This window comes from Rhinopithecus bieti, unplaced genomic scaffold, assembly GCF_001698545.2.
Source record: "Rhinopithecus bieti isolate Rb0 unplaced genomic scaffold, ASM169854v2 scaffold_14826, whole genome shotgun sequence".
NCBI classification, from domain to species: Eukaryota; Metazoa; Chordata; class Mammalia; order Primates; family Cercopithecidae; genus Rhinopithecus; species Rhinopithecus bieti.
The window spans coordinates 2,605,955-2,616,448 of NW_016808328.1; the positions used below are offsets into that span (position 1 = coordinate 2,605,955).

Consider the following 10,494-nt stretch of genomic DNA (forward strand, 5'->3'; position numbering starts at 1 on the left):
GAAAAGTTATTTTTTCCTCAAAAGCTAACCAGGAAAAAAAAAAAAAAGTTCACAGGCAAAGACAGTGTTCATAAAAGTCCTTAATCTTATTTTTATAACACTCTTCTGGGTATTTTCTCATTTACTCTGTATAACAGCCCTCTGTTTATTCTGTTTTGCAGATGAGAAAACAAAGGTTGGGAGAGGGTCAGTTGCTCACCCAAGGTCACACAGCTAGCAAGAGGCAGGGCTGGGGTTTGAAAGCAGGTCTCTGAAGCCAAGGTCAAGGAGAGGCCATGAGCTGGGGAGAGAGCAGGAGCTGCACAGCAGGGCAGAGCAGACAAGAGGGAGAGGCTGGGAGGAGAAACCCAGCAGCTGGGAACTGGGGAGTCTGAGCTGGAGCCAGTGAATCAACATGTGCGTGCAACCACCCTGGCTAGCAGCCCCTCTCCCCATCCAAGCTAAATATTAAAAATCCCATTACGCCTGATAGCATCGCAGTAATCAGGCTCACTGCGGAACTGCCTCCAGATTCCTCACAGATGCAGGTTGGCCACTGCGAGAGAACAGAGCAAGGTCCCCAAAGAAGGCTAGGTTGGGGGCTCCTGCTGGGCTAGTGGAAGTCGGGACTGAGGTGGGTAAGGAGAGACCAAGGAGAACAGGGATCTGGAGACAGGCAGACTTGGAGAAACTGAGGCAGGGGCACATTCACAGTCACATCTATCATACTCTGGAAAGAGTCAGAGAAACAGACTTGGGTGCAGGCGGCTGCTGCAAAGAAGGCATTCCAGGGACACCTTCTGCCACTCCCAGCAGACCTGCTGGCGGGAAGCCCCAGTGGGGACTGGCATTGGGGAGGGAACATGGCTCTTCTAAAGCCTTCCAAGATGCCCAGTCGTACAAGATGCCTTCTTCTTCATGTCCTCAAAGCACTTTGCCTGCATGGACCTCATTTGTGGCAGGACCATACTCTGCCTTGTTCCCTGGGTGTCTGAGTCCCCTGCTCACCCAGGAGCCACTTCAGACCAAACCCTGAGTGTCAGGGTTTCTCAGGGATCCCCTGCCTGGAATGCTTTCCCCCAAGCCTTCTCAGGCCCATCAGTTCAATGATATCTCTTCCGGGGAGCCCTTCCTGAAGCACGGCCACTTTTTCATCTCTATTGTTGCACAGTTCTTACCCCCTTCACTCATCACAGTCTGCAACTAGTTTATTGATTTGCTCATTGACTTTTTCTTCTGTCTTCTCCTATCCACCGACTCAGACTAAAAACTCTGAGAGGGCACTGAATGCGCCTGTCTTGTTCATTTCCGTATCCGACTGCACCTGGAATGTGCCTGGCTCATAGTAGGTACGCAATACATATTTGTTAGAGGGCTAAATGGCCCACAGAGGTTACTCAAAACGTGTGTTGAATGGTTGGCTTCCCCAGGCCCCTCCCCTCTCCCACTGTGCCCTGTACACAGTAGGCACCAGAGGAAGTCGGTGAGATTGAATCAGTTTAGCCCACTCACTGTATTGGGAACTAGTAAGTCTTTGTACACCATCACCGCCCACACCAGGGATGGTGGCCGCTCCCTATGAAGACTCCCCCACTCTCCATCTGCCAAGAAGACTTAATCCAGCCTTATTTTCTCTCATTTATATTAACAAAGCAATGGATGTTTTCCTATTAAATTACATCTCAATAATAAACGCATCTTTTCAAACCACATCCTCTTAGAGATTCTGCGAATGTTCCACTGCCCCAGCGGGGATGATCCCTGAGGTGGTGTTGGGGCTGGGCTTGTGTCTTCTCTTTGGCCTGAGGTCCCAGCTTGGTCCAAACATGTGTTATATCGTGTGTCTGAGCTCATGGTCCTGGTACCGAATCATCAGGCAGGGCTGCTTGTTTTAAAATGCTGATTCCAGCTGGGCACGGTGGGTCATGCCTGTAATTCCAGCTTTTGGGAGGCCAAGGCAGGTGGATCACTTGAGGCCAGGATTTTGAGACCAGCCTGGTCAACATGGTGAAACCCCATCTCTACTAAAAATACAAAAATTAGCTGGGCATGGTGGTGCACGCCTGTAATCCCAGCTACTCAGGAGGCCGAGGCACAAGAATTGCTTGAACCCAGGAGGTGGAGCTTGTAATGAGTTGAGAGTGCGCCACTGCACTCCAGCCTGGGTGATAAAGCAAGACCCTGTCTCGAAACAAAAAACGAAAAACAAACCCTGCTGATTCTTGGCCCCCCATCTCAGAGCCACATTCCCAGATCTGGGGGAGAGGTTTGAGTCAGACCCAGAAACCTACACTTTAACCAACTAACCAGGTGACTCTGATCCACAATAAAGATTGAGAAGCCCTAAGCTAGAGGACGAGAAAGCACTTGACCAATGTTACTTGAATGTGAGCTGGAATCACCATTCCTGCATGTCCTGCTCCAGTGGGGCCAGTGCCTATGGGGCTTGGCCTGCAGCAGCCTCACATCTGGGTCACAGCAGCACAGGCCACAGCAACAGCTGGTGTCCTTCTGGGTTCCCTGAGCTCATTAATCACACCCTGACTGGCCCCCACTCACACTCTGAGGATGGCTGAGCTGGGTTGGGGCCTTGGGGAGGCTGTCAGGTACAGGGGAAGATGGGTGTGGAAGGGAACCTGGAAGGGAGCCAGGGCTGGGCACACTTTACCCCTGCCCCCCCTTGCACCCTCACCATCTGCAAGGAGCAGCTCTAACTCTGAGTTGGGTGACTTGCTTTTAACGCAGAGAATATGGCAGAAGTGGCGACATGTCACTTCTGGATTAGGTTATAAAAGATTGTGGCTTCTGTCTTGGGTGTTTGCTGGTATTCTCTCTTGGCTCTCTCACTCTGGGGAATGTCACTGCACATGCAAGAGGCCCATGTGGTGAGGGACAGAGTCCTGCCAAGAACTCTGTGAGTGACCTTAGAAGCAGACCCCTCCCTGGTCTAGCCTTCAGATGAAACCGCAGCCCCAGGCCACACCTTGAGTGCAACCTCACAGGAAAATCTGAGCCAGAAGTACCCAGCTAAGACACATCTGGATTCCTGACCCTCAGAAACAATGAGATAATGAACGTTTGTTGTTGTTTAGAGACAAGGTCTTGCTCTGTCACCCAGGCTAGAGTGCAGTGGCATGATCATAGCTCACTATAGCCTCAAGCGATCCTCCCACTTCAGCCTCCTGAGTAGCTGGAACTACAGATGCACACTACTACACCCGGCTAAATTTTTTCTTTTTCTTTCTTTGTAGAGACAGGGTCTCACTATGTTGCTCAGGCTGGTCTCAAACTCTTGGGCTCAAGCAATCTTCCTGCCTCAGCTTCCCAAAGTGCTAGGATTACAGGCATGAGCCACCACACCTGACCTGTTGGTTGTTTTAAACTGCTAAGTCTTGGAATAATTTTTATGCAGCAACAGGTAACGAATATATCTTCTCATCTGAACACCCCGCCTGTTGCAGTTCTTCCTACACCCCTCCTCCAGCCCTTAGCTATGGCCATACCAAACCTGCCTCCCTAATGGGCCAAGTTGATTCACGTTCCCAGGCCTTTATTCATGCAGCTCCATCCTCCAGCATTCCTGGGCCACCCACCCAAGACTCAGCTCCAATGTCACCTCCTCTGTGAAGCCTTCTGTCATTTTCTGTGCCCACTGTAGCCTGAGCAGTTCCTATTAAAACAAGTCTAACACATCACCACCTTTGTACATTTATATGTCTGTCTCCCCTGCTAGACTCTGAGCTCCAGAAGGCAGAGCCACAGTCTGATTCTTCTCTGTACTGCCTGATGCTCAGCCTAAAGTCTGACACAGAGCAGGCTCAGTAAAAGTTTGATGAATGAACAAACCATCAAAAATGAGTGGCTGGTTTCCCATTCACTTGCTCTGCCACCCACACCCTGTCTCACCACTGTCGTGTCCCAAGGTTGTGCACTTTTACACCCAAGGACGTAAAACCAAATTTGTTATCTTCCCCAAGAAACCAGCCCTTTCTCCTAACTTGCCCATTTCTTTCCTAGAACCATCACCTTCCTGCAAGCTGGAATGCCCCGTTCCCTGTGATTCTTCCCTCTCTTCCCTTTCCATCCTGTCTTCCCATCCCATCCCTTTCATTGGCAAAACATCCTTTGATCTTACCTCTCCTCTTCCCCAGCACTGGTGGATGCCCCACTCCAGGCTGCCACTGTCTCTTGAGATGACAACAATGGTTCCCCTATAGGCCCCTTCCTCCTGTCTCTGGCACCCCCATCTGTCCTTCTAGTATCTTGAAAAGCTGCCTTGCTTGTCTCAGAGGGCTAGAGGGAGGAACCACAGAGCTGGTAGATTTAACAAGCATTTTATCAGGTTGAGGATCACTGCAACCACCCCCAGGCTAAACTTTCCCTGGCTCTCCAAGGACACTGGATTAGGGTCCAAACCTTTAGCCTGGCATCTGAGGCACCCCAGAATCTGGCCTCAACCTCTGAATCCAGTGGGGAATGCAAGAGGACATGACACAGGTAGCTTCAAGTCCCCTACACCCCCAGCACCACCACCACAGTTCACAGGCTGAGCACCTGGGCTTTGTACACATCCTCTCATTTAGTTAACATCTATTAAGCACTTCCTGTGTACTGGAAACCATCGCAAGTACTTTGCATGCATCAAGTTCCTGACTCCTCACACCAACCTAGGAAGGAGGGTTTTACACTTGGCCAAGGTGATACTGCTAGTGACTGGCAGGGGTGATTTAACCCAGGTCCTTCAACCTTCACAGCCTTCTTAGCACCAAGCTGTACCTCTCACAAACTTCTCGTGTTTGCAGACCACCTTCACGGTTCTTTGCCGTACTCAAACATCACTTATACTTACTTAATAGTTCTCCTTAAGCTAAATGTGTGGCATGGTGGTTAAGAGGGTGGGTTTTGGAATCCCAGATCCTCTACTTAGTCTCTGCTTAAGCTCTCTGAACCTTAGTTTCTTCATAGACAACAGTACTTTCTGTCACAGGGTCCTTGTGAGGATTAAACGAATTAAGTCACAGAAGTGCTCAGCATATAGTACAAGGGGGAGTCGTGGGCCTGGCTCACAGTAAAATCGCACTTTTCCATCTCTTTGAATAGGAAGTAACCTTGTGACTTGCTTTGGCCAGTGAAATGCACACAGAGGTTACAGCAGGGGCGCATTCCAGGTGGAAGCTTTAAAGCCAGTATTCCATCTGCCACACTCCTTCCATCCGTCTGCCCTGTGGATGGCAACATCCCGAATGGTGGCGCTCCATCCGTTTGACTCTCAGAGGGAGGAGTCCCAAGCTGATCCACAATGGATATGGAGCATTAAGGGGAGAAATAAACTTTTATTGTTTTGTCACTTCAGCATTGTCCGGTCTATACTGACAGAGTAAAAGCTCAAAAAATGTTAACTTATTAATATATAAATGTTACTTATTGTAACATACGTTTTCTTAAAAGGGGAACCATATCACCTTTGTAAATGAAGAAAAAGACACCACTTGACATACTCGTATGATGACGTAAACAAAAAACCTTTATCCTATGCCAACCCAGATCATCTGGAATACCACCTGCAGGATGTGCATGGATCGTTTTCAGGAAGTGCTATATTCAAGTGCCTCCCTCTAAGAAGCTGAGCGATGGTTGCCAGTTTGGAAAGCCTGGCCCTAGAGTGCCTCATGGTCAGCTCTGAGCTTCAGAGGCCAGACCCAAGTCTGCAGCCAAGACCAGTTCTATGCATTTGCAGGGGTACGTGCCCCACCCTGGCCCTTACCTCGGCAGACGGTGCCATTCTCAACAGCCTCGAAGCCTGCTTTGCACATGCAGCGCCCGATGGGCACCAGCCACTCGCCGTCCCCATTACAGTAGAGCTTGATGGGCACATCCACCTCTTCCGCATTGGCGATGCAGCTGCCCCGGGCAGCCACCAGCGATGTGCTCTCAGCTCCCGACAGGGTTTCCTGGAAGATGGCGCCATTCTGGATGATGCGGGGGCACTTGCGGTAGAAGACACGCACGGCGATGAGGGACATGCAGCCGCCATAGTCCTGGAAGGCCAGGTAGAAGCCGCTGCGGGACACAGGTCCAAAGCTCCGCACCTCGGTGTTGATTTTCATGACGCGGCCGCCCAGGTCCACCTGGGAGAAGCTCTCGTCGGCTGCAATGGTATCCACCTTCACCCATGGATTCTCCATCCAGTTGGGGAAGGTCTTGGTGGCCGAGTCAAAGTCAGCCTCATAGTAATAGAGGTTGAAGGTCTCCTTGCAGGAGCCAGGCACGCTGGGGATGCTGCTGCAGTCACGCACCGAAAACTTCATCTCCACGTGGATGCGGTGGGCGCCACGGCGCCGGATAAACTTGGTCCGTAGCCAGTTGTTCTGGCTTGACTCAAACACGTTGCACACCTGGTACGTGCGGATTGTGTTCATGTTCTCATCGTAGCCACTCACCTCTTCCCACTGTGGGTAAAATGCTCGTCAGGTGGGGAGGTAAGGGCTCAGCCCCAGCACACACTCAGTCTAAGGTGGAAGACACAGACTCTGCCTTAGGGAATCCTCCAGTCTAATGGTGAAGACATCAGAGAATTCCCAATCTGATGGGGGAGACATGCCAATCAGGTGGGAAAGGCACACATCCTTCTCTTGGTATTCTGCTAGCTGACAGGGCAGACGTGGCCCTTATTGTCAGTGGTACACTAATCTGATAAAGGAGACAGGGACTCTGGCCAGGAAGTTCCCACCTGGAAGGGGAAAATAGGGAGAACCCTTCTCCACTTAGGGAATTCTTTCTGATGAAAGTAGACATAGCTTTGTGGTTGGGGGGGCTACCAGTCTGATGGAGGAGAGAGAACCTCTGCCCTCGGAGAGCCCCTTGTCTGATCAGGGAGAGACAGCCCTTGCCCTTGGGAACTCTCAGTCTGATGGAGGAAGACAGTCCTCATCCTCAGTGAACGCCTAGGATGATGGGGAGGACAGGGTCCTTCCCCATGAGAACAGCTCTGCTCTGGGGCTTTCGGCTGCTAGAATTTGCTCTCGGGTACCTGGAGGGAGGCCGCCCACCCTCCCTGCCTGGGGAAGGTACTCCCGTACCCTCTCTGGGGCAGCCTGGGAACTCACAAACCCAGCAGAGAGTTGCCAAGCCTCACTGCCGCAGGGGGCTGGGCCAGGTGGTGGAAAGTTGGGGTGGGAAGGGCCTAGGGCAGACCTGGGTTATCTCTTCACACTCATGGACCAGGCTTGTTCCCACTGCTGAGCCTTTTGCACACTTCTGTGCCCTCCTGGAGCACCGTCTCTGGTCTCCTCTGCACCAGGCTCTCTGGCTGCCTGCCTCTTGCATTCACTAACTTTCCCAAGGGCCTTCGGGAACAATCTCCCTGTGTGAGTGCCCAGTACACTCAGCCCTCTTGGGCCAGTGTCAGTGGGACAGAGAGCTTGCTGAGGGCAGCCACCCCTCCTGTCCCTCTCCTGTGTCCCCCTTGGTGTTGGCCGGCTTCACCTGGGGTAGACTCAAAGGAGCCCCAACAGCAGAGTCCCCTCTCCCATCCACATCCGGGGCTGGGCACGCTAACAGAATCTCATTTCTTTGGCGTGATTATCACACATGGTCTATATGGTTAGACTCCTTTTACAGAGGATGAGGGAGTAGAGACCAGAAGTGAGGTCACTTGACCCAGGCCACACAGACCCAGAGCTGTTCATGTGCTTGCCCGTGCTACCTGGAAACACAAGGACCCCAAGTGTGCCCCAGGAGTCCCGGGTTCTAGTCCCAGCTCTACTAACTTGATGAGTGGCCTTGGGCAAGCCATTTCTCCCTCCTGGGCCTCCAATTGCCAAATGTGACTGTGGGAGTGGCAGCTGATGGAAGAGGTGTCCCCCTCAAGTGGGTGTCCTTTATCCTGTGCCACTCAGATTCCCTGGGCCAAGTCTGTGCGTGTGCAGCAGGGACTGGCAGCCTGGGGAGGGTCAGGTGTGATGAAGGGTGAGTGCACACGGGGAGGGCAGGTCTGGAGCTGACTGGCTTAGCCTCTTCTTCAACGGCGACTCTGAAGCTCCCCACATTGCATTAATTTTTTTTTTTTTTGGTGGCACCATGTGACAAAGTCAGCCCCTTGTTACAACCGCTGCTCTTCTTCAGAACTTAATTAGAACACTTAATTAGAGCACTCTGCCTTTCTCCCCTCTCTCTAATTAACATGCGGAGGCCCTGCAGCCTAAACACCCCAAATAATTGCGTCCGGGGGCCCTGCAGCCCAGCCTGGCCTCATTACTGGCAGGGTGGGGCTGTGGGCCCAGCCGCCTTCGCAGATGGAAAATTGGTGACAAGAAAGAGCCACAGAAAGCGGCCTGACCCTGGGGCCCTGCCTATTGAGAACACAGGCCTGGGGGGTGGGAGGAACGCAGTTCCCTGGGGCAGCAGCTGAGTCCCAGTGGAGCAACCGGGGTGGGGGGAAGGGAAGGGCTGGGTTGTAGAGCCCAGAGCCCTCCCCAGAGACCACGGGGATGAGGGATGAATATTCAACTTCATGACAATGATAATGATGATGATGATTATAGCTCCCTTGACTGGGAGCCCAGTCTATGCCAGGCATTGTGTTAGACACTTTGCAGGAAAACCTCACAACAGTCTTGTGAGGTCTAAGACATCATCACCATTTTATAGATGAAGAAACTAAAGCTCAGAGAGATTAAGGAACTGGCCCCAAATCACACAGCTGGTAAGTGGCAGAGCTAAGACAGATTTTCAGGACTATCCTTCCCCACAGTCTGTAACTTATGCCCGAATTTGCTCTTGGAGAGCTCACAGCATAGACCCTAGGATGATAAGAGCCAAAGGATGGGGAGCATTGTGTTATGGGGACCCAGAAAGCAGGCAGAGAGGACTCAGTCATAGTCCTGAATACAAACCTTAGCCCCTCACTTATTATCTATAGGGCCCTGGGCAGGTGGCTACACCTTGCTGAGCCTCAGTTTTCTCATCTGTAAAATGGAGATAATTCCTCTCCGTGGGATTAGAGATGATGTGTATAAAGGTGATTAATACAGTATCTGACATAGAGTGGGTACTCAGGAAATGACAGTTCACTTTCTTCATCTGTAAAACAGGGGTAGTGCGAGCACCTACTTCTCAGCCTCGCCCTAAGGATTCCACGGGATAAAGGCTGAAAGCATCCAGCCTGTTGTCATGGTAACTGGCTCCATCAATGGTAGGGGATCATGGCTCCATCAATGGTCGGAGATTGGGAGGGTGGGGCTGAGAGAGGCCTGGCTCTGGGCCCTGAAAAGGGGGAAAGGGGTTAGAATATGAGGGGGCATTCAGGCCCTGCAGCAGGGTTTGAGGGATCCTGGGGACCAATGCAAGGTTTGGGGACCACTGACTCACCCCTGATGGAGGATGCACCATCCAGCCCAGCTCAGCCGTCGCTGTAGTGGAGTCCATTAGCGTTTCTGTGGGGAGAGCAAAGAGTCACCGCCCCGCCCCACCTACCAGGTGCTGTCAATCTCTCTGTTGGGCCCTCAGCCTTCTTTACAGAGAGCCCCGCCTACTTCCACTGCCCCAGTCATGTGGTTCTAATTCTCCAGACTGCCCTTGGTTTAGACTCCGCCTCTCTACTCCATTATCCCGCCTACCCCCACAGCCTAGCCAATCATCTAATGCCACTCCTCTAGGCCCCGCCCCTCCAGGCCAAGTCCATCCTTACATCGTGGTCAGGCTCTACCTCTCGGCCAGTATAATCCCACTAAGCTAAGTACTGTCCTTCCCTTCCTTTTCTGGACGGGGAGGGTCTTACATCCACTAAACCTGGGGTCTACTGGATGGGTTTCACAGGGTCTGCCACTAAACTCTTGGGTCTTGCCACATCAAACTCTGGGGATCTGTTTGCTTCTCAGCTTGCATGAAACTCTCAAAAACTGGAACCTGGGCCTTAGAAGGACTGTTCTTGTGTCCCAGCTGAGACCCCCCCAGTTTCCCCTCCTTGCCCCTCTGGCACACACATCTTGTCAAGACACTCTCCCTTTCTCTAGAAACCTGGAGTCTTCCATCATGTTCCCATGGCTGAGGTCCTGCCCCCAGGGCTCAGGCAACTCTGCCCCCCAGGACAGGGTCCCGGGAGTGGAGAAGTGTTGAGGGCAAGCACTGCACCCAGTAGGGGCCAACTGTCACATGGCCTGTGGGGGTTCAGGAGACACATCAGCATCTGGGACCATCCTGGGCCCCACTTGCCTCCCCCAATTCCAGCAGCTGCAGGGAGCCACATGGCCTAAGGGGAAGAAGAGCCACATGGCCCTGGAGACCCCCATTCTCCCCAGGTCAGGCTCAGGACTCCTCTCTTCTACCCCTTCCTGGCCTCTCTGGCTTCCAAACACTTTCTGAATGGAATTGCAATACACCGAATGAATTTAAATGAACCCCCTTCAAGCATTCATTCAACAAAATATCCTGATGCCCATTATGTACCAGGCACTGCACTGGGCACCCTGAGAGAGAAAACTGTGGCTAGCAAGACCCTACCATGGAGCAGTTGCT

The 10,494-nt window shown here is 52.1% G+C and overlaps 1 protein-coding gene across 3 annotated transcripts in view; it reads right to left on the reverse strand.

Moving 5' to 3' along the window:
- Positions 1-9,409, reverse strand: part of EPHB2 (EPH receptor B2) — a 135,071-nt gene extending 125,662 nt beyond the window's left edge. For all 3 annotated transcript variants that reach the window (XM_017886555.1, XM_017886553.1, XM_017886554.1), the window contains exons 1-2: positions 9,349-9,409; positions 5,744-6,428 (exon numbers count right to left, since the gene is read on the reverse strand). In XM_017886555.1, coding sequence (XP_017742044.1) covers positions 5,744-6,428; positions 9,349-9,405 — 742 coding nt within the window. In that variant the 5' untranslated portion in view covers positions 9,406-9,409. The remainder of the gene's footprint in view (positions 1-5,743; positions 6,429-9,348) is intronic.
- Positions 9,410-10,494: the final 1,085 nt, after the last annotated feature.